At 40.9% G+C, this 24000-nt stretch overlaps 1 protein-coding gene across 6 annotated transcripts in view; it reads right to left on the bottom strand.

The window, feature by feature from the left end:
* ADGRB3 (adhesion G protein-coupled receptor B3) overlaps positions 1–24000 on the bottom strand; it is a 424323-nt gene that overhangs the window by 2077 nt on the left and 398246 nt on the right. For 4 of the 6 annotated variants that reach the window (XM_033143214.1, XM_033143211.1, XM_033143210.1 and 1 more), the window contains 4 exons: positions 22820–23463; positions 13725–13856; positions 9326–9361; positions 1216–1320 (listed from right to left, as the gene is read on the bottom strand). In XM_033143214.1, the coding sequence (XP_032999105.1) occupies positions 1216–1320; positions 9326–9361; positions 13725–13856; positions 22820–23463 (917 nt within the window). The remainder of the gene's footprint in view (positions 1–1215; positions 1321–9325; positions 9362–13724; positions 13857–22819; positions 23464–24000) is intronic. The other 2 variants (XM_033143215.1, XM_033143213.1) reach the window with 1 other exon arrangement.

The raw sequence follows: 24000 nt of genomic DNA, 5'->3' as shown, positions 1-24000 counted from the left end.
ACACAGAAGCTAATAAAGCACTTGCTAGTAAACCCTGAAATATAGCCTCTATTTCTATATATTGAACCTTTATTTTTAACACTATCATAAAGGCACATCACCACAGCTGGTCTTAAATTAACAGCCTAGAGATATGATGTTGGAAGGCTTTGGCATATTTCAGGTTCAATTTAATGTTTCTGTTATAACTCTAAATTGTAATTCTAAATTATTTTATGAGGGAATAATATATACAATTATTTAAAAAATGGTCCTCTGTGGATGTTGATGTTGAATATTCAATACATATTCATTCTTAAGGCAATTGTTTTACATCCAATAATATATAATATGAATATTTGATTGCAATAATTTTTATGCATTTGGGAGTAGATGTTACTATCTTACTTAGGCTGTACCCCTTTAAAGCTATTTGTGTATTTAATCATCTGAGAACTGCAAGTCCCTGAAAAGTATGGAAAGGAGTAATGGGAGAGGGAATGCCTTGAGGTTTTGCTTACTCCATGCAGAGAACTGCACGGCTGCCTCCCAGGCAAGTTCTCAATTTCTGTCACAATGAAACATGACAGAAGTGAAAGAACTGGATATTATTTATGCATTCCACATTTGACCCAAGAAACTCAGGGCACCATACATGAAGTTGATCTCACCCACTTAAAAGTTGAGTAAGTGCTTTAAGCTTGTCCAAGACTCTCCAGTAAAATTTGCAGCTGAGCAGGGGATTTGAACTCTTGTTTTCCACACCATCATGGCCCCAGCCCAGGAATGGGGAACCTTTTCCAGCTCAAGAGCTCCATTTCATTTCTGAGGGTGGTATGCCAGTTGTGGATGGGGCCATAGACAAAAATGGATAGAATAATGGATGTAATTCTTAACCTTTTTACAGTAAGCTACACTTTTGCCATATAAAAAGTCAGAGGGCTCCCCCCCCCCCCCACAAATAGACATACACATACACATTCTTCATCCAGGAAGCCAGAGGTTCATGGAAACAGTTCAAGGACACAGTCAAGCTTAGCAAAAGTACTCCAGTAGTAGTGGAAGAGGGCCAATGGGGAGCATGGCTTGGGGTATGGTGTGGTCTGCCTGAAGAGCCACACCCGTTCCCTGAGCCTGATGTTCCCCACCCCTGCTGTAGCTGCTGGAGAGCTTTCTACTTATTAGGCAATTCTCACTGAAAGAGAATAATGAGATAAGATAAAATAGTATACTTACCATACTGCCTGATTTTGGTACATCTCGAAATCTGTCTAATGTCTGAAATTTCTGATTTAATTCCTGAAACAATTCCATGTGCCTCTTCCTCGTATGCATGACCTTCTGCAAAATAGAATATAATTGCTTAATACTTTATAATGAATCATGGCACAGTTTTAAAAGAACCATTATTTCATCCAACTTAATAAAGCAAATTGAATTTGGCTGGGCTGGGCTGTCTCTTTCCTATAGACACAATGAACTCAAAATTAATTGCACCGTCTCCTATTTGATCTTTGTAATATACTTCCCAGATACAGAGCATTGCCTTTTCTCCTTCCCTTTACTGAGTTGCCCAAATCACTACCCAATTCCTTTGTGCTACCACATATGTGCTATGAATATAATAGCTATCACTAAGAACAGGCTACTTTGCTTGCTAATTAAAACCAAAACAAAATAAAAAATGGCAGACCAACACGGCTACCCACCTGTAATTAAAACCAGTTTTTAAAAACAAACAAAGGACTCACCCACACTTACATTTGCTGTATGCTTTCTGCATATAGGTTCAGGCTTTCCCATGTCTGAACAGTTGATTTTTTTGTCCTCGCGCATTCCCCAGGAAAACCCGTTTTACTGCTGAATTTGAGCAAACAGCAATCCACAGAAACCCTGATTGCCTTTTGCTGTGTTTCAGCAATAAAACATGAGTTTATCCAGGGAAGGTGCTGGGATACATACACACACACACACACACACACACACCTTCTTGGACATGGGGCTAGAAAGTCCAGACCTTTGCCTAGAAATGCAACACAAAAGAAAGTCAGGGTGAGCCTTAAGTGTTGAAAATGTCAACAACCCCAGGGGAGACTCGTTTTTTAATAGGTTGATCATTAAAGGTCCCAAAGTCTCATAGATCAGGGATTGGCAGCTTCAGGCTTGGAAGCTAAATGTGCCCCTCTAGACCACTCTTATATGGCCCTAGGGATCCCAGGCTGCATCTCTGTTATTCTTAGGGTACACACATTAAGAAAAATGGGACATAATCATGACCAGCGCCCATGGATTTCACTGGGTCTACTCTACTCAAAGCATGGCAAAGTCTGGATCTAAGTCTTGCTCCAGTATAAATTAGTTTAGGATCAAGATTATCAGAAGAAACCTGAATCTGAGATTAGATTTCTGCTGCCTCAAGCAGTGGCAACATGATTCACAATGTGGGCATGAGAACATAGCAAGCAATTACAAACCAATTAACCTCTAAAGAATTGTGGGGTTCTGCAGGATTCAGTGATATGCTTCTTGCAAAACATAGTCAAAACAAAATCGAAAATTCTTTCTAGTAGCACCTTAGAGACCAACTGAGTTTGTTCCTGGTATGAGCTTTCGTGTGCATGCACACTTCTTCAGATACCAAAACATAATTCTCCTAAGAGATAGTAGACCTAGATTTATGAAGCAAGTCTCACATAGGTGATTTCCTGGGTTTCCAAGGTATTAATCTTACTGTTAGTAATGCCAGGTAGCAAACTTGGCCCTACACACATAACTGGTTCCACTTCCAAAGATAACAGTATTGCAGAACAGTGGCTACAATCTTAAATTCACTTATTAGGAAGTAGTGCTCTCCCCTGAATTCTGAGTCTTTCTGTGAGTGAATGTGGGTGAGATTGTGCTGTAAGAGAAATTCAGGGTGGTTTTTTTTGCATTTTAATGATAACTGCCTTATTCACTCTTCTCAAACCAATATGCGAAATGAAAGACAAAGCCAACTATCCTTCAAAATACGGCTACCACCCTGTATCCTTCAAAATGTTCACTTCTCCAAATTTTGTGTTGTGGTTTTTCAACCAGCAGGTACAAAAATGCACATATTGGGGGAAAAGTGTGCATTACAATGCATATATTTTAGAACACAGCATACAAAAACACACTATATTGGGGGGAACTACTTGCAAAAATGTGAATATTAGCCACAACAGCATAAAGAAAAGTGTTTATTATGAAAAATCCGCACTAAAATGCTGGTTCATTTTGCCCATTGTTGTGGAAATGTAGACAACTGAATTTAATACTGGAAAAACTAGAAGCTGAAAGAAAACAAAATTAACAGATTCATCTACTCCTAAGTCCTACTCATGCATGATTTGCATATAGCACATGGATTCAAGCCTGAGTGGGACTGGGCTTCTTGCCTCATCACTGCACGAGCTCTGACAAGAGAGCATTGAGCAGAGCAATCTGCAGAGACCTCTCTGGAGAGACAGTGTGAAATGGTCTGTGGGGGACTGCAAAGAGAAAGAACTTTCCTTTTGGGAACTTGCTTACGTGGAACACAAGCTGGATTTTGAGAGATTCCCACCTCCCACATTGGCCCTCCATTGTGCCCCGTCACACATTGTTCAGCAGGGGAGCTTGAACTACTGGAGAGGCTTCTCAAGGGTGGGAGAGGGTGGGAGGTATGAGAAATTTCCTTTATGCAAGCTTCCTGAACATCTTAGGATTCAGCCATATATATGTGTGTGTGCCTCTCCACACTGAAGGGGCACCAGCAGTACTCCCGCTTCAACAACAAGAGGAGCAACAGTTGGTGAGCTTGGCAAAATTTACACACATCCTTGCAATCACTTTGTCAGACAATTTAAAAATATGTAACAGGATGACAGATAAAGGAGAACAGAATGTTTTAGACGTGCAAGGCATCATCTGTATTTATCAGATGCTAAAATCTGCTCTCTTCAGTGATAGGAAGGATGTCTTCGAATCAGTTGCCATAGAGAAAAATTCTCGAAGAAAGAGAACCAAGCTGAATATCTTGACTTTCTAAATGGCATAGTTATGACTCACAGTATTTGCTCAGTATGGTGATTATATAATTTCTCCTTATATACTTAAAAAAGAAGTTTTAATTGCCTTTAAGGTAGGTTGATTTAGTTGTTAATGCGTCATAGGCTTCCTACTCCTTATGAAGATTCATTAAGTGGATGCCTTTAAAAAATATTTTGGGTGGTGGGGCAGGGGATGACGACACATAGTCAAAATGTGCAAAATAATCAGGAACTGTGAGTCGAAACTTGAAATGCTGCAGACTCAACTTGCATCTTTTCTCCATTTCATGTGAACAGCCCTGTGCAAATGACAGTTCTTGGAGGAAAACAACTGAGCCCATGGGCCTGCCTTCCAAAGTTGCATGTGCGCCGATTCTGTGTGGAAGAGCCCATCTATGTGTGGGGATGAAGAGGTGGGACAAGCAGGCTTAATTTCATTCTCCCTTCCTCACCTCAGTTGTAAAGCCCAGAGATAGGGAATGGCTAGAGCTGAAGGGTCAAATATAACCCTCTGTGCCTATCTATAGCCGGTTCCTTGGGCACTCCCTAGGTCCCAGCCCTGCTTTGCACCCTCTTTGAGTGCTTTTGCAGGAAGGGAGTCTGAAAAACTGAGGCAAATAGGGGTGATGATAGATGAAGGCCTAGCAGACAAAATAAAAACTGACAAATCACTGGCTCTGGATGGCATCTACCTGAGAGTTCTTTAACAGCTCTAATGTGAACTTCCAACAAGGATGTGTAACTTGTTCCTCAGAACAGCTTCCATGCCTGAGGACTGGAGTTCTGCCAATGTAACACCAATTTTTGTATCTGAAAAAGTGTGCATGCACACGAAAGCTCATACCAAGAACAAACTCAGTTGGTCTCTAAGGTGCTACTGGAAAGAATTTTCTATTTTGTTTCGACCAATTTTTAGAAAGGGAACCAGGATGGAACCTGAAAGTTACAAGCTGGTTAGCTTAACTTCTGCCCCTGAAAAGCTGGTGGAAAGTGAGAAGAAGATGCTGGCTAGATAGTTAATTGACCTGATTCAGCAGGCTTCTCTTTTGCACTTGCGCTTACTTGGATGAAAGGGAGTGGGTGTGAGAATGTGCAAGCCTCTTAATTTTACATGAGTGGAAAGTAGCCTACTGTTACAAAAGGTAAGAATCAGTTGCCTTGCCTACTTTTCCCTCTGGTCCGACCCCATACTGGCATGTGGCCCCGGTAAGGTTGCTCATGAGATAATATGGCCCTTGGGCTGCAAAGGGTTCCCCACCCCTGACATGGGGTTACATTTCCAAGAAGTACAGAGTAGAATTGCATTGAGTGTTCTCCTCCTCCTCACTTCCTTGACCTGAGCTTGTTTTTTTGTTTGTTATGTAATAGCAAACGCAGTTTCATCCTGGTTCACACTTTTGTATCTGCCTTCTCCTGCGCCGTTCTTTCCCTCACACTCTGAATCAGCAGTGTGGGAAGTAGGGACGGGCTAATCTGTCAAGTTTGGTTTCTCTCTGTTTTTCATCCCCCCCCCCCCAGTTTTAAGTTCTATTCTTCACATCGCTTTATGATTCTTTAAAAAAACCCTCACGAAAATTCTCCAGCTTTTTAGTGCAATTTTCTCCTAATAATACAGATGCGTATGCCATTTTGTCTAATGTACACGTTTTTGCAAAGCCTATATTCCCTAATATTTATGCTCCCCCTAGTATAATGTATTTTACATTTTCGTTCACGGATATATACATTTTAATGCACATTTTACCCTAAAATATGCATTTTTTGTACCCCTTACGTGGCTGCAGAAGGGTGAATTTTAAAGGATGGCCATCTGTCTTGGATGCTGTAGTTGAGATTCATGCATTGCGGGGGGATGGACTTAGATGACCCTTAGGGTCATTTCCAACTCTATGATTTTATGATCAGGTTTCAGTTCACATGCTGGTTTGGAAACTGCAAACTGGATTCGCTTTTAAATGCAAACTGAATCAAATTTCTCCCCCACCCCAGGGAAGTTAATGTTCTAAGGTGATGACATTCCGAAGGGGGCATAATTTATTCCCCCTAAAGAACTCCTAGGGCATGGCATTCTTCCACAGGTGCCACTTTCCCCTTCACTAAACCACTGTGTCAGGAGAAGCTGCACCTGCAGAATGTCTACCTTCTTCGGAGCACTTACAGAGTTAGAATCTCTGGCATTTTAAAAATTAGACCACCCCAAAGGGAAGTTAGTGTGGCTGATGATTGAAGCGGGTGGGTGGGAAGAGAGCAATAAGCAAATCAAAATGTGTGGGTAAATGATCCTTAAATGAATTTCTGCTTTCATTAGATCTCCCACTTGCAGAGACAATGGAGTTTCCTGGCCATTTTCTCACATACAACGTGGGGCTAAGATAGCAGCAACCTGAGCAGCTTTATAATAGTTTGCCCTACAGCAAGTTTGCAGCCTGGATTTTGAGGCAGCTGGAGAGCTTTTGTCAGTTGCCAGGGAGAACCTTTAACTGTTGAATTCAGATTCCTGAGCCAGTGACTCATTGATCTTACTGCTGCTAGGCATTCACTAGCCAAAGGAAAAAAATATATAGAAAAAAGATACTTCATCTTTGGTTCCTTTATAGATGTTCAGTGGCTGTTTAAGTGGCACCTAATGCTACAAGGGCACAAGTGTTGACTGACATGGATAGTGGCCAGGCAGGGTTCCTAATGGTTAGATATTTAAAGCTTAGCAATACATTACAGACACATTCTTAAAACTAATCATTTAAATTATTATTAACCACAAGTGACCTTTGTTGTTAATATATTTTTTTGGGGGGGGGGAGGTAATCACCGTCTGTCGGTCTGCCTGCTTGTAATATGGAAGTTTACTTAACACAACTGACAGACTTAGCTGCAATCCTAACCATATCTATTCTTAAGAAGATCCCAGTGAATTCAGCAGAGCTTACTCCCAGGTAAATGGGGTAGGATTGGAGCCTCACTCTGCAAGTGAGAAAGAAATAATTCTGTAATCAAAATCTTGTGCTGCATTTATTGGTGTGGGTTGAAATTATGGTCTGTTCTTCATAGGCATACCACGATGCTCCTTTGAATTAACAACATCCTAATTATGCTACTTGGGAAAAGCCAAAGCTCCTCGGTAGAGCACCTGCCTTGCATACAGAAACGTACCAGGTTCAATCTCTGGAATCTCCAGGTAGGGCTGCAAGAGACTTCCTGTCTGAAACTGTAGAGAGCTGCTGCCTGTCAGTGTAGACAGTACTGAACTAGATGGATTAGTGCCATGGTTTGAATACCTCACCTTTACCTCCTGGACCACTTGAAAATTGCTGGTGGTCTTGGTGGACCACTATAGCAACTGCAGTGCACTGTGCTACAAATGCTGTATGGTTTTTAATTGTATATATTGCTTCCATTATTATCATATTGTATTTTATTGTATTACAGTTTCCATTCTGTAGAACTTACATTGTGTTTTATTGCATTACAATTTCAGTAAGGCAGCAATAACAGTACAATTAAAATTTAATATGACTATTTAATGAGGATAATGCTGCAGACCACCTGAATGAAGCTTGCAGATCAGATGTAGTCCATGGGCCACAGTCTGGGAACCCCTGGACTAGTCGGTCTGACTCAGTATAAGGGAGCGCTCTGTGTCCCTATGACAATGTAGGCTTTTTAGATTAGAGGTATTTTTTATGAGGAACGGTTCACGAAACATTAGGCTTTTCTTTTAATAGCATTTTTATCAGGTATGTGCTAATGGTAAATCAGATTCCTCTCTCAAATGCAAGAAGGCTGTTCACAGCATATCTTGTGCTATATACTGCTCTGCGCCCATTCACATTAATATGGATTATTTTTCAAATTACAGTTACTACATGCTTCTCAGGCAATGATAAAGTGGTCCTAAGTGTATATTGGCTATGCAAACATGGTGAAGCTTCAGCTTCACAAGAGGAACACATAATTAATTATATCAGATAGTTAACTTGCGTGAACAGGAAGCTTATGCATAAACCAAGATTCCACAAATCATTAATATTCCACTGAACAGACGAGGGACATTCTGCTCTGAGTATACAGAGGCACTGCTCAATTCTAAACACATTTCTTGAAAGCATCTTCCACTTAAAAGGGTAGCACTTATATTCAAGTAGTGGGGTTATGATCAGAGTGTTAAGTACTAATCCTATACATTTCATTAATGACTTTGAACTCTTCCTCCCCCCCCCTCGACCCTCCAGATAACAATTGTGTTTAGGATTAAATAATCTTAACCAGTGGAGATTTTATAAAGCACCCATATCTCCATCAACTGAATAATCAAGCCCAGGCTTTCCAAAAACAATCAGCTTTAATAATTAGATATCCAATTTATAATTAAATGGACCTGAAACTCCAAAATCAAGTGCTTAGAAGATCTAGAACAGTAGATGATAAGTGACAGTGTCTCAGAACACAGAAAGCTGGAGCTGCAGGTCATGGCATCTTCAGTTAAAAGCTCTCACAGCAAGGCTATGACCACAGAGATCTGGTCTGATTTGGTAGACAGCAGCTTCATACAGTATGTTTCATTTCTCTCCATGCCTCATTACCTAATTCAGTTGCAGGCCTGATTCCCACCCACTATGTACAATTGCCTCCCTGCATGTTCACAGCATACTCCCAGGGTTTCAGAGGCCATAAAGACCTGGGAATATTGTCATGTGTACAGCACAGTGTTACAGATTTCTCTGGAATTACCTATACAGGCTTCAGTCCAGATTGTTAAATATGGAATGGGTGATGCGATCTGGCCATTGGTCTGGCTGACAACAGCCTAGCTCAGCATGCAAGAGAGCTTTATGACCCCCCCTTTTTTTTAAACTGTCCTGGCTGGTTGCCCTGACTGCTAGCTAGAGTTTCTTTTATCTAGCTCAATCTCAAAATTCAGCAATGAGGCTCTCGGTGTGCAAAACGTTTAAATAGATGAACATATGTAAATAAGCCCTAGCCGTCTTCTCTCACAGGGGAAGCCATAATTCTCAAGAAGGGAGGGGGGTCACAGAATATTGTATAGATATTTAAAATAGGGGGAAAGTTCCATTCATCCAAGTTCAAATGGACTGTGAAAGTGGAGCTTTGGAAATACTTTAAAAAGTGCAGATTTATGACACGTTGAAAAGGGGCAACTCTAGCACAGCTTTCAAAAAATGAAGTTTAGCAAAAGCTGTCTCTATAAAGGCTGTCAAAATATTTATTAAGATAAACACTTCACATTCACATTGCTTTTAAATCAAATGCAGCTGAAATAATGCAAGAAAACTTACTTCAAAGTCGAGGTCAGAATAGCGTGATTTTCTTCTCTATTAAGGATTGAGCGGGGAAAACAAAAAAAACAAAACAAGTGCATATTAATTTGAAGTTTTCACATTAAGAAAGGGCACACATTTCTTAACTGAATATTAACATGACAACAGAGTTCCACCTTATGAAATATTTTTCAGTTTCATCTTCAAACAGATTTCAGTAGCTCATCATGTGAACTTGCAGTTTTTGTTTTAAATCAGCACTCTTCTGTACAACTACCACTCCAAAGTTTTCAATAGTAACTGGTTACCTACAGAAGTGAAAACTGAGATCCTCTTTAAATTGCGTTTTGTAAATGATAAAAAAAACTTGCTGGGTTTTTTTTAAAAGCTAAGAATATTTGAGGATGCCACTAGCTATCTGCCATGAACTTAATGATCTTCCGCTTCACCTGAGATCACTGAACCACACATGACAACATTCATTTGGATCAAATAAGGCCACAAGTTTATTGATTACAGAAGTAAGGGGATTTGGCCTAGGTATTGGGTATATCCTATATTGGCCAGCCCACTTGCTGGATGCTTTATGGTAGTTGATCCAGGGATGGGGAGGAGCTATGACATACATCAAGTGTCTCCTTGGGGAGTGCTATGGCCTTGGCCCCCTCCTGGGCATCTGGACAGAAGCATCTCCTCTTGGATCCTTTTAATGGGATACTCCGTTTTCTCGGAGCAGAAGACAGAGGTTAACAACCTCTCCTCCGAACATGAGTAAGGCTTTACCCAATGCCTAACCCATCAAAGTTGTGGCAACTGCTATGAGGAAGGGAAAACCTTCAGATGAGGGAAATTAGTCTGACGAAGAAAGTCCTCCCTGGCCCCAAATATGGCAACCCAACCGAGATTATCCATAGTGAGGTCAAGCACCAAGCAACTACTCCTGGAATGGGGAGGCACATTCCTTTGTATGGGTGGGTGGGGTTTTGAGTAGAGCCTGGCAGGCAAATGATTTGTTCTGATAGACTATGCTGGGCCCAAAACAATTCAGATTTAAATGTGTCAGGCACTAGAAGGGCAGGCAACCATCTGCTTCCAGATGCCTATATATATATATATATATATATATATATATATATATATATTCACTACAATTCATTTATGTTAGTTACAGGACACTAATCCCATCTTACAATAGATAACATGCCATGTAGGTTATAGTGCTACCCTGCAACAGAGGGAAATGGAGGTAGGTGGTGGTCTAAGGAAGAACAACCAGTATCTGCCACCAAAGGCAATTGCCTCCCTTTGTCCAATGGTAGGTCTGGCTCTGTATCAATATAACTAAATGGCATAAAAAGCATGTACTGTCTAGTCTAAAGGGCCATTTAAGTGTGGCGATAACTCTTTGCTTCAGCTTATACCAAGGGGGAGGGTGAATAAAAAGTTGCTTTTTGAAAAGTGAGGTCACTAGAGTCTCTGAAAGGCATGGCTATCCCGGCTGAAATGGGACAGTTAGAAGGCATCTGCAAACAGTGCTTTCATTTTTGCAGTCCCACTGATTTCAGTGAAGGCAAGTTAAAAATAATTAAGGTGTTGCTATATTTTCTACTGATTTTGCAGCCAGAAAAGTTAAGAGCTTACAGACTGACCTTATGCATGTTTACACAGAAGTAAGCCACTTCATTTGGGTTTACTTTTAAGTGAGTGTTCACAGAGTTCAGTAGGGCTTATTCCCAGGAAAGTGGGTATAGGATTGCAGCCCTCATGATAGAAAAGAGATTATTTGAAAAGCAATGCATTGGTGTTTTTTCCCCAGTAACTAAAGAGGCTGTTTAAAGAGTGCTTAGAACACTTACAGTACAAAAATAAAAAGCCAAAGTTTTAATCAAGAAACCTTAAACGTGGTTTTACAAAACAGTAATTTTATAGGGCTTAGGATATCCTCTTAAATCAGAATGTCAGATACAGCAGATCTGCCTCTATGACCACAGAGAGAAAACAGATGATTCGACAACTAATTAGGTCGTTAAAATTGTCATTTAAAAACCATCAGGTGACAGTAAATTTGTTTTTGCTCATTGGCTTGATAGCTGTTATTAAAAAATGGATGGATGTGGTCTGCTGAAGTCGGCACTTCAGGAAATGAAAAACGAAGTGGTTAGAATCCATTTTGCACTCTCCCCGTTTCTCTGCTAATGAGTGACACAAATACAGCGGCATTGTGTATGTAAGTACATAACTGAGCAATTAGTCTTGAGTGCCCACACAACACCTGCTTAAGGAGTCTGCCTAAGGTTTCTGGTAAAGTTGAGAACTTTATATTTTCATGATATCCTGAAGGTGCTCCTTTTTACCCTGCCCTTTGACACTTGAGATGTATATTTCTTGGGACCCACCATATACTTTTGGTTGCAATTTGTTTTCAGCATTGTATTTTACATTGCTGTGACCTGCCTTAGGGTGAAGTGTGGGTCATAAATCAAAACAGTAATAACAATGTCTACTTCAAATAAATTCATAAATCAATTTGTAGCCCTCCTCCAGATTACCTCAAACCCAAGTAGTTAGTAGAGCGCCCACCCAGAGGGATCCAATTCAAAATCAAACTTCCTTCAATTAATAATTACCCATTTCACTCCATAGTATCACACCCCCCCCCCCCCATATAAACTCAGTTCAAAATAAACAGAGTGTGTCCAATTCTTTTTAGATGAGAGGTAAGGTATATCTTACTATAGATGGCCAGGCTGCTAGGGGAATGGTCTTTTTTACTCAATCAAAAAGCTGAAAGCTCTGCACAAATTGAAGCCTCGCGTCTTCCCTGGGACACAGCAGAGAATGATGGCATTTCATCAGTTTTACTGATAGGGTCATTGGATAGAGAACTACATGGCTGTCCCCATGGGAAGCCCATTGGGGTAGCCATTTCTTTTCCATACAGTGTCCCAGGAAATGACGACTGTGATAACATTCAGCTGTTTTCCAGTGCTAGAGTTAAGGCTTCATTTTTTTAAAAAAAGCAAATAACTTTATTGAGCAATTGCATATGAAATACTTTAACATGCTGAACTACTTCCTACAAGTTATGTGGTATCATGATGATGATCTGATGTTATTATGATGTTGATGTGATGTTATGCTACTTTCACAAGAAAATAAGATATCTATAGAGCTGATCCAGAAGTGCTGGAAGAACAAAACAGATCCATGCAGGGAGATGTTTGAGCCAACCTTTTTGCACTATCTCTGATATACTCTGCGTAATGTCACTTGTGAAATGTGCGTATGGGGTGGTGGGGTGGTAATCTGTCACTTCAAGAATCTGGCACCTCTTTTCAAATTGTGCGCCGATGTGCTTAAAATACTTTCCAGCGACTTCTGTTTCTAAAGGAAATGGATCTTGCACAAACTGTGCGACTCATAACCTATTGTTTGTGAATGCCATCGTTTTCGCAGTACGTAATGGTCTTGGACTGTGGCACAGCGAAGCTGACACTTTCCATTGACCCTGTTCACAACTGCCCATTGTTCTAGTAAGCAGTCGGACAAGCTTAAAAAATAAGTGTCATGTATTAAAATAGCAGGCTAAAATGTTATATCAATTAGCAAAGAGAGAAACTGCACGTAGTCTTAGGGCTGCTTCACATATTAAAAAATGTTCTGGGATTGAAATGTACCCAAGAGTGTTTCCTGTTGTTTCATTTTTTGCTGTACTTGATAAATAATCTGACTGGACAGCTCTTTGTGACAGCAATGGTTGGGTGAATTTGTCAATGTTGTCTCGTTTTTCCAATTTTAACGTTCTGTTCTCCACATTTCCACACTAGTTTGTGAATTTAAAAAAAAGTTCTCATAAAGTGTTATCAACATTTTAACTCAGATTTCTCCAAATATGCATACTTTTTTGCAAAGCAATTCCCCCTAATATAATGCACACATTATCTTGGTATATGCATTTTTATTCATATTACCTGGCACTGCAAAATTTAGAGAAGGCCAAATTTTGAAGGATTGCTGTTTGGGTAGGTGCATTGTTTTGGAAATTGCAAATTAAATAGGTTTGCCTTTAAATGCAACCTGAATCATGCATTCTTACACACCGCATTATACTTTCCTGCTATGTGCTCGTTTTGTACATGGAGATCAATCACCATATACAAAATTGTCTCCTAGTAAGTGCCCTTTGACAAATAACGATGAGCAAAACCCAATTATAGTCAAGTACATTTAAATCGCTCTGACCCTCAATTACTCATTTATTTATTTATTTATTTATTTATTATTTATTACTCTCTCCCTGGAATCCACACAGGACCTAAACATAGGTGGTTCATGTCCCATACTATAGTTGATGAGATCATTGCCCCTCCCCCAACAAAACATGGTGACTGAATAAGTCTGTGGCAGTAATGCATACTGAGTAATCTCCAAAGGGAGGGATGGGAAACTTGTGGATCTCTAAAGCTTGCTGGACTCCGGTGTGGCCAATGGGCAGGGATGATGGGAGTTGTAGTTCAGCAACATCCGAAAGTTCACAGGTTCCCCAGCCCTGTCAAAAAGTAAAGGCGAGAGCTGGGGGTTTTGTGAAAGGCTGAATGGCAAGATAATACCCAACAAACAAACAAATACATATATATAAAGTTTTTTACAACAGGTAAAAGTAAGTTAAAAAGTCATCCAGGTTGGATAAGCTACTGTTCTGAGTCTGTGGGAGGTATTAAAAGTAAATAAATACCAATTAATTAGGCATATATTAGGGTGGTTGTTGCCTGAGAAGCTGTTCATTAAGAACAATGGGGTGAAATTAAGAAAAGAATATCCAGGTTGAATGCCGGAGCAAAATTTTCCCATTAGTTACTTTGACTGTAGAACAAATTAACGTGGGCACTGTATTGGGCAAGAGGTTTGAGAGGGGGTGAGGGGGCGAATGTAATCTATTCACACTCCGGCATTGACAGGAAATGATGACCCAGTGGCACCTTTTCCATCTCGCTTATTTCCATGGTTATATGACAGTGATGAAATCCACATTATAGGTACAAAGCCTCATCCTACACGGAAAGCATAAGAAAGAAAGAAAGAAAGAGTAAAAAACCTAGGGAGAGGAAGACTGCAGCAATAATTCATTTTAAGTCAATTTAGCTTTGAACTAACCATGTAGAGCTTTCGCTGTATAATTCCAGAACAACTTTGAACTCTGCTCACTGGAGGACAAAAATAGAATAGCGCTGAAGGATAATTTTCGTGCAGCAACCTGCACTAAGCTGCTGGCAGCAGGGAGGGAACGGCTCCCACCCAATGACTAATGCAAACCCTCTCCTTTGGTGAGACAGGGTGAATGCCTCCTGTATTCCTTATTATAATTGGCCACCTGATTAATTACATAAGATATCACTCAAGATACATTATGCAGTGCAGGCTATAATTGAAACAAGAGATATAATATTATGGTGAAGCTTGTACCCATGTTTCCATTAATATAAATCCTTATTATTGGTGATTTATAATTCACTCTCAGATTAAACTTGACGGTCAAGATAACAGCCCAGGACAAGATTTCCTTTTCCCTCTGCAAAATTAAATGCAAAAAGTGACCCACCCCCTTTTGCTTGTTTTAGAGATTTAAAAGTGCAGTTGAAAAGATGACTTGCTTGTTTTCCCCCACCCCAGCCTCAACTTAAATATCCTTTTATGAGGATCTCTCTACTTCAGAAGTCAGGTTTAAGAGGGCTGGATTAAGGTTTGCAGGCTTTTAGTCACTATTATGGGCTTGTCACAGAAGAACGATTTTGTATGAATAAAAATATTACACATGCAGTTAGAATCACTTGAGTGCTGAAACATACTGAGCAGATTTATTATACCGAGTTACTATATATGAGAAATATATATGGAGTGCATCAGTTCAGAACTGTTCTGGGTGACTATATGAGTGACATATCTATTTACTTAACAGATCTCTTCTAAACTATGACTCAAGCTTATCGTTTGGGTCTATGCTAGAGCGAAAGTTGAGAGTCAGAAAATCAGTTCTTGAACATTCGCAAAATTAATCTGGAATTGCTGCATGTAGATATCGGCCTTTATCAAATTTTGGGCTCGCACAAAGGTTGCTTTCACACTATTCCTTTTTAAGAGCCATTCTTTGAAATTGTTCATAAAATGACACCAGTGCTATTCTGGCACTGTAGGTTTTCCATGGGTGTGTGTTGAAACAGCATGATAGTGGAGTGGTGTGAGTCAATTGTGAACTAGGCGCTCTCCGTCTGATTGTACAAGGCCCGGTTCTCAGAGCTTTTGCTTTACCTTTTTGAGCAGGAAGAATCAAAGGAACCAAGCCTCTGTATTATCAGCAAAACACTGTGGTGTAGTGGTTAGAGTGTTGGACTAGGACCTGGGAGGCCAGGGTTCAAATCTTGGGTCAGTTACTCACTCTCAGCCTAAACGATCTGAACAATGTTGTTGTGAGGAGAATATGGGAGGAGAAGAACTATGTGCATCACCTTGCGGTTCTTGGGAGAAAAGGTTGGATATAAATTCAGTAAAGATATAAGTAAGTGTGGCAGGCAAGAAGGGCTTGATGTGTTCCATCTCCACCTTACTGTTTCAGCACCCCCTGGCTTGCATATATGGAAATTCTACCTTATTTTATTTTCATTTTAATATCTCATTAACAAAACAATCTTGAAAATGTTGTTGATTAAATGAAACATACTTCCAAGTATGTATGTGCGCTTGAGCACAACCTTAATTAACATAGTGCAGTTTTGCTCAGGGGTTTGTTTACGCCACACTTCTTGAGAGAATGAACTGTTCCTTCTCCCTGAGGATGTTTGTGTTTGATACATTTCTGAAAAGACAGAGAGGCAAAGATCTGTTTCCTTTGTGTGTGTGTGTGTGTGTGTGTGCATTTTCCCACATCATTAGAAGACGGAGTTGAGCTTAATTCGGAGGTGGCTTGCAAAGATCTCCCAGACTCTCCCGCCCTTCATCTGTGAATCGAGACACCTGGGAAGCTGCAGCTCTCTTTCAAAGTAATTTCCTTTAAATGAGAACAGTTGTCTGGGCGTATTCTTTCAAAGCACAACTCAGTTCAAAAGGATGCAAAATGATTTTGTCAGGAAAACCAAACACTTTGAACTGAAGGAGTACACTCCAAGAGATTTCTTTTGAAGACAAGGAAGTTGAACCAACTTCAATCTGTCAAGACAGGAAATGGCTGGATGAGAGTAGGTTTGTGAAAGCAAACTAACACACACCACAGTTGTGATGGCATGGCAGAAGGAAGAAGATCTTAAGTGAATTGTGGCTTAAGAATAATATAGTAGCATACTACTCCCAAAATATAGACACATTTGGATATAAAACTGCAAAATGCCTGCATGCTGTCATCACTGCATCACTTGATCCCAGGTTTAGCGAAATGTGTGTGATGAGCATTGCTCTTGATGTGACTTCTTTTTGACCTGTAGACCAGGCTTCAATACAAAAGGAAAATGTAAGCCACATTCACTTTGCAATTAAGCTGAGCTGTATATATATTTAAGAAAGCCAATGTGAATGCGCGGATGATAGTTTATATTGACAGGTGACAGCTTCATGAATAGGAGTAGGCGTGGGCTGCAAGGGCGGGGGAAACCAAACAGGTAATGCACATTGGGTGACATCTCTACCCCTCCTCTGGTGTGTACAACAGTGTGCAAATTACCTTGCTGCCTCTTAAACTACTAATGTGTACATAATCTTAAAGTCAGGTGAAAAAATTCATATGAAATTTAATGGAGAAAGACAGGGTAGGCTGTAGCTACTATATGGGGTGGTGGGAAAGGAAACATGCAGATAATATTCTGTTGAGACTGAATGCAGAATACGTAACAGAAACTGACTATAGCTCCATCTTATTCCTGACAAGGTACGATCAGCAAGATGCACAATTGGGACCTAAAAAAACAAGTTCACCTACTGAGACTCTGCCAAAGCTATCTTTTAAGACTGACAGTGATGGTACTTCTCAAATCAAGTAATCCAGAAGGGTTTAAGATTTAGAGATGAGTAGCTGAAAAGATTCATGTAGGAGAGGGCTATCAAAGGCTACCAGCCATGATGGCTATGCTTTGCCTCCACAGTTGAAGACAGCAATGCTTCTGAAGACCAGTTGTTGGAAACCACAGGAGGGGAGAGTGCTCTTGTGCTCAGGTCCTGCTTGCAGGTGTCTGCCAGGAGAACAGGATGCTGGACTAGGTGGGCCATTGGCCTTAGGCAACAGGCTCTTTCTCTAGTTTAGATACTAGATGGCACTCTGAGTGGCATCGGGAGTTTCAGGTTACTGTTCTAGTCTTCTTTAATAGAGACAGCAATGTTTTTGTCTAGCTTCCTGACTGACATGCCCCCCGGGAAGATGACACAACCCAACCACTACTGGAGTATGATCCAATGTTAGTCATACTTTTTTTTTAAAAAAATGTGTTTTTAACAGTTTTTAAAAGTTTTATTTGTATTATTGATTTATTTGGCTCCTTTGGAAGCCAGGGTGAAATATAAATATAGTAAATAATAGAGTAGACTCACTTAAATCAAAATGTTCTAGTAACTTGTCTTGATTTCACATGGTCTACTCTGAGTATGACTAACATTGGCTCCCCCCTTTGCATATATCAACTGTAAAACTCATAGAAGTTCTGTTTTACACCTTGCACCTCGTGAGCTTTTGCAGAAGGATAGGAATTGTTATAGGACCTACTTATTATAGGACTAAGCATACTCTTCCACCAGTGCTTGCAGAACAGCACTAATGCCTATTTTCCTTTTGCCAAAGGTTCTTTGGATTCAACCCAGTGATTTCCCAGAAAAAGGATGGATATTAGTTTCAAATTACTCATATTAGGGTTCTTTTCCTTCAGCATGTGAGTACACTTACAGCAATGGGCCTATATGTTCTACAATAGTTGCAATTCTGCAAGGTCCATTTGATTCTAGCAGTAAAAATACAAGATCAAAGAGGAGGCATTAACAACCCATCAAATTTCTGTTTGAAGTAATATTTGATCGCTCCATCATTATCAGCGTTCTGCCTGTTGGGAGTGAAAAAATATAAACTACACCCAGAAAAGTCAGAAGTTGATCAGAGTCCCCACTGGAAATGGGAACTAGAAGGACTATTTGTATTATGGTAGTTTGGTAAGTAATTTCCTAGTTAAACAATTCCCTTAATTAACTTGGCAATCTTTCCTCTCTTTTATTATGCATCCAACAATCTTTGGTATTGCATTTTCAGATTTTAAAATTGATGAGCAGAGGCCACAAATCACACAAGTGCCCTTTACTGACATGACTAATTAATTACATGGAAGTAATGATAAAATGGCAATGTAAATTATGCAGAAAGCTATCATGATAGCAGAGGTTATGATTAGAATGAACATTGGGGAACGCATCTTCCTGTCATCTGCTCAATGGCATGTTCAAAGGTAGCTTCTGCTTAATGGAAGGGAATTCCTTTCTGTCTCTGACACCTGCACTGGAGAGGGACAATTCCATAAATATGACAGACCAATCTATAGCCACATAGATTATATGACGACACTGGTTTGACAGCCAGCATGGTGTAGTGGTTGGAGAGTTGGACTAAGACTTGGTGACCAGGGTTCAAGTCCCCATGTAGCCATGAAACTTATTGTTTGATTTTGGGCTAGTCACCATTATTTCAGCCTTACCTACTCTCAGGGTTGTTCTGGAGGAAAGGAAGTGTAAAAATAAACAATTATTATTGCAATGAAGTGATATGGGCCAAATTCTCAGGTAGCCACCCAACTGAGTTTTCTGGGTGGTTTTCAATATGCAAATGACACCCAGCTCTATTTCTTTGTTACAAGTCAATCAGGGGTGGTGATGCAAGCCCTACACTGGCCAGGTTTATGGTTTTGCGGTTCACCTTTAGAGCTCTGAACAGCTTGGGACCTGCTTATCTGAAGGAATGCTTTCAACCATATAGAGCTGCCCAGCTATTAAGATCTTGCAATGAGTCCCTTCTAGTTGTGCCACAACCTGCCAAAGTACATTTAGTGGAAACCAGGGGGAAGTCTATTCCATTGTAGCATTCAGTGTGTGAAACCTTTTCTCTCTGCACACCCTTGAAAAAGGTAGGTACAGTGGTGCCTCGCTAGATGAAAATAATTCGTTCTGCGAGTGTCTTCGTATAGTGAATTTTTCATCTAGTGAAGCACCAAGGCAGAATAGCGGTTTTCGCTACGGAAATTTTTTTTTTCTTCGTCTTGCGAGGCAGCCCCATTGACTTTTTCGTCTTGCAGGTCAGCCTTCCGCTAGCGAATGCCTTTCGTCTAGTGAGTTTTTCGTCTAGCGGGGCACCACTGTATTAACTATCTTGACATTTGGCTACCTCGTGAAAGTTAATTTATTCACTCACTTTTGTGGGCTACTGACATAGCAGTCCTTGAGATTATCTGGCTCCTGCTTATTACTGTTTGCGTTTTGCTATTGTGTTTGTGTATTGTGATGCCCTGTTGCTTTGATATACAGTAGTGCCTTGGTTCTCAAACGCCTTGGTACTCAAACAACTTGGAACCCAAACACTGCAAACCCGGAAGTAAGTGTTCCGGTTTGTGAACTTTTTTTGGAAGCTGAACATGCTCCATTTTGAGTGCCACACTTCTGATTTGAGTGTTATGCTGAAGTCTGTCTGTTTTTGCTATTTATTTTGTGTTTTTGTGACTGTGTGGAACCCAGTTCAGCTACCGATTGATTGTGTGACTGCAGTACATTGTTTATTGCTTTCATTTTATGGATCAATGGTCTTGTTGTAAAATTCATATTAAATTGCTGTTTTAGGGATTGTTTTTAAAAGTCTGGAACGGGTTAATCCATTTTGTATTACTTTCTATGGGAAAGCGTGCCTTGCTTTGGGAACGCTTTGGTTTGGGAACGGACTTCCGGAACAGATTAAGTTTGAGAACCAAGGCACTACTGTACTGTTTCCTTAAGCTGTGTTTTACTGTTGTATCCAAATATTTTATATTAATAAATATAAGTCATCATACATTTTGCATGTATTGCAGATATTCCAGTGTGAGAGTGGATACCAAAATCTGCCATTTAATTCCTGTGTGAGAAGAATTAGGCAGTAAACTTTCCCCCCATAAAATAGAAAGAACCACCCCGTCCCTCTTGATCGTTTTATACGTTTGAAAGTAGTAGTAGTAATAATTGAAAATGACAATGATGCCAAAAACATATGTGGTTAAGAAGGCCAGTTAGGCAATCCAGTTTCTTCTTTTTTCTCCCAAGGAACATCCAACATCACTCTCCCTCCTGGTCTATCACAAAGGTCTTGTCTTGTGGCATATCCACTCCCCCTAATGTCATACCCTGAGTCTTAGTGCTTGCCCAAACCTTTCAGCACAAAATCTCTGCCCATCCAACATCACGGCCCTTCTCTCATAAAAGAGGTATAAACAACTGCAGGATTCCAGTCAACACAGACCATTATGATGTATTAAAACCAAGGGAGTGGCTAACTACACATTTTGCTAAAATGTGTTAAGTTGGAGTCCTGATGGTGACTAAGAAAAATGATTTTGAATGTGGTTTTTTTTTTTAGAAGCAGGGGAGGGATAAAGCAGTGCATAACCCTTCCAACATCCCCATTTCAGCATTACAAATCACTCCAAAGCAGAGGCTTGAAATACATGTGTGCCCTTCAAATGCATTTTTAAAACCCTTTTTGGAGTAGAGAAACAGCAGGCAGGGAAAGAGTTCTGTCTCCAGAGAGCCTCCATTTCATCTCTCAACTTCTACCTTGTCTGTTTATAGTTGCTAAGCTGGCAAAGGTCTGGAGAACACACAGCATTCAACCATCCCGTTATGTTTTTAAGGTAAAAAGCAATGGTTAAAACCAGGAAAACTGTGCCAAAGTTCCTGCTCACCCCTGCAAAAGCAGCTGAAAAATGTACCTTGGTTACATTGGGGGCACAAGAAGAAGAGTTTTATTTAAAAGGTTGGGGCTTCAGCACTGGACAGTTTTGTACCTCTGAACTAAGTACATTTTTCTGAGAGCAATCATATAGGCAGAAGTACTTCCCAACTCGGTCCTAGAACCACTCCTCCCAAGCCTGGTGCCGCCTTCTACTCCTCTTCCTTCCATACTCCCACTTGGTCAAAGCTCTCTTGTGGCTTGGGAACACCTGCTGTCCCTGCCTTTGGATCTACCCTATCACTGAGGATCATACATGCCCTATCTTCCTTTGCATGTCTAAGCAGACACAAGGCTAGCCAGTCCTGCTCATTTTCAGTTTTGTGACATAAGCACAGCACAGACATGGTGATGTATGGCTGGTGAAAATGCACCCCAGAGTATGGTTTGAAGGCAAGTGAGGCCACCACCTTGCTAAGGATGTCTGGGTCTGGTCTGGATGGGAGCCTGCCTGGGAACCTCATGTATACCACCTTGGGTTCCATGATGGAAGAAAGGTGGAATATAAATTTTAAGAAAACAAACAAATGGAATATACATTGCACCCCGAACCACACCATTCAATCAGTAAGCAAAAGTCCCCTATACACAAACACACATATAACAGTATGGAAGCCACTGCCTCATGGTGCAAGCTGATGTCACTGCTCTCTAGAAAATCAAATCCTAAGAGCAAGAGGGGGCTGCTGGAGGAGACCAAAGGCTGATCATTCTAGTATTCTCTTCTCATAGAGGTCAGGGTGGTCCACAAACAGGACATGAGTGCAATAGCCCCTCGCCCAAGTTGTTCCTCACCAACTGGTAACTGAGAAACAAAGTGCCTCTGAACTGGAGGATAGCATACCATCATTATAACTTGTAAAAAGGTAAAGGGACCCCTGACCATTATGTCCAGTCATGTCCGACTCTAGGGTTGTGGCGCTCATTTTGCGTTAATGGCTGAGGGAGCTGGCGTACAGCTTCCGGTCATGTGGCCAGCATGACAAAGCCGCTTCTGGCAAACCAGAGCAGCACACGGAAACGCCGTTTACCTTCCCGCCGGAGCAGTACCTATTTATCTACTTGCACTTTGACGTGCTTTCAAATTGCTTGGTTGACAGGAGCTGGGACCGAGCAACGGGAGCTCACCCCATCATGGGGATTTGAACTGCCGACCTTCTGATCAGCAAGCCCTAGGCTCTGTGGTTTAACCCACAGCGCCACCTGCATCCCTTGTAACTTGTAGCCACTGCCAAATTTATTATCCATGAATGTATATAATCAGTAACCCATGTAGGTGAGCATGATCGTGTCAGTCTTTCTCACTGAATTAGTGAATGATCAGTACTACTAATGGAACTTTGATATTCACAAGTACTCCTCAGCACTATAAGATTGTACCATGGGGAGGCAACTTCCATGCAGCTGCTGCTGCTATTGCTATTGCTATTGCTGTGTATGTGAAGGGGGTCAGAGACCCATAGCTACCTACATCCAACACACCTAGAACAGCACGATTTATACACTTAAGTTTTTATATCACTGACCTCCAGAGAACTCATTGATATGGTTGATCCGGTTTCACTTCTTGCTAGTCCTGTGCTATCATCCATCTCTGAAGCCATGAAATTCTTTACTGCTGTGCGAGGTTCAAAAGGCAAGTTCTGCATGTGTTCCTGGGTAGGGAGGTGTTGATCTAAATTCATACTGAACTGGTCCATTACATTGGGGTTCATACTAAACTCAGGATTAACTTTGTAGTGCAAGAGCCTTTCATGAGGCAAGGTCTCCATGCCTAGATTCAATTTGCTGTCATCCTTTAGAGATGTCTGTGCATTCACTGAGCCTCTGGGCATGACTATATAGTCACTCTCCATCATTCGGTCCTGAGGGTGGACTATGTCCATATCTGCACCTCTCAGGTTGTCATCAGTACATAAATACACAGTCCGCCGCAGCTCTGTGTTGTCTTTTTTCAGACACTGATTGGCCAGCTCACTCATGCTCATGGGCATATGCATGCCTCCAGACTGCTGAATTATAACTTTAGAAATTATATTCCCAGGCAACGTTGAGTAGCTCATTCCTTCAGGGTTGGCAGGTTTCTCCTCTTCGTCATCATTCAGTGAAATTCTAGATAGGGTTCCTGTTATTGTAGCCGCTCTGCAGGGTCCAATATCCTTATGGAGAACTGTGAATGAGAGAGCAGGCCACAGGTTTTCAAAAGGTCCTGCAGGTAGAGTTCTCACTCTGGTTGCAAATATGTCACCACCCCCCATTTAATTTAGGGCAGGAGTGGCTGTTTTTTCTTGGCCCAAGGACTGCATTCACCCTACACTAACCCTCATGGGCTGTGTACCAGTGGCGGACATGGCCCAAAGTGGGTGTAGCCACCCTGCACTCTTGCACACAGGCTCGCATGCACCCAGAAGACACCCACACAGGCACTCAGTCCTCCTTTCTTTGCTGATCTGTGCAGTTCAGCTAAGGAAGAGGGTTATCACCCCTTCTCTGCTAATCAAATCAGTATTAATCTGATGAATGTGGAGGGGACAATTTATACCTCTGTCAGGGTGCTGGGTTCTGTTCACCCCATTGCTATGTCTACTTGAATTTATTTTCTTTTTATTGCTACTGCCAAAATCAGTGGTGTCTTGGTGGTCCAGAAAAATCAGGCCCTTGAACTGGGAGTTGGCCACCCCCGATTTAGAGCAAGCTTTGAGCAATG

This window comes from Lacerta agilis, chromosome 3, assembly GCF_009819535.1.
Source record: "Lacerta agilis isolate rLacAgi1 chromosome 3, rLacAgi1.pri, whole genome shotgun sequence".
NCBI lineage: Eukaryota > Metazoa > Chordata > Lepidosauria > Squamata > Lacertidae > Lacerta > Lacerta agilis.
Note: the sequence above shows the minus strand (reverse complement) of the source record. Positions and strands in the feature narration are given on the sequence as shown.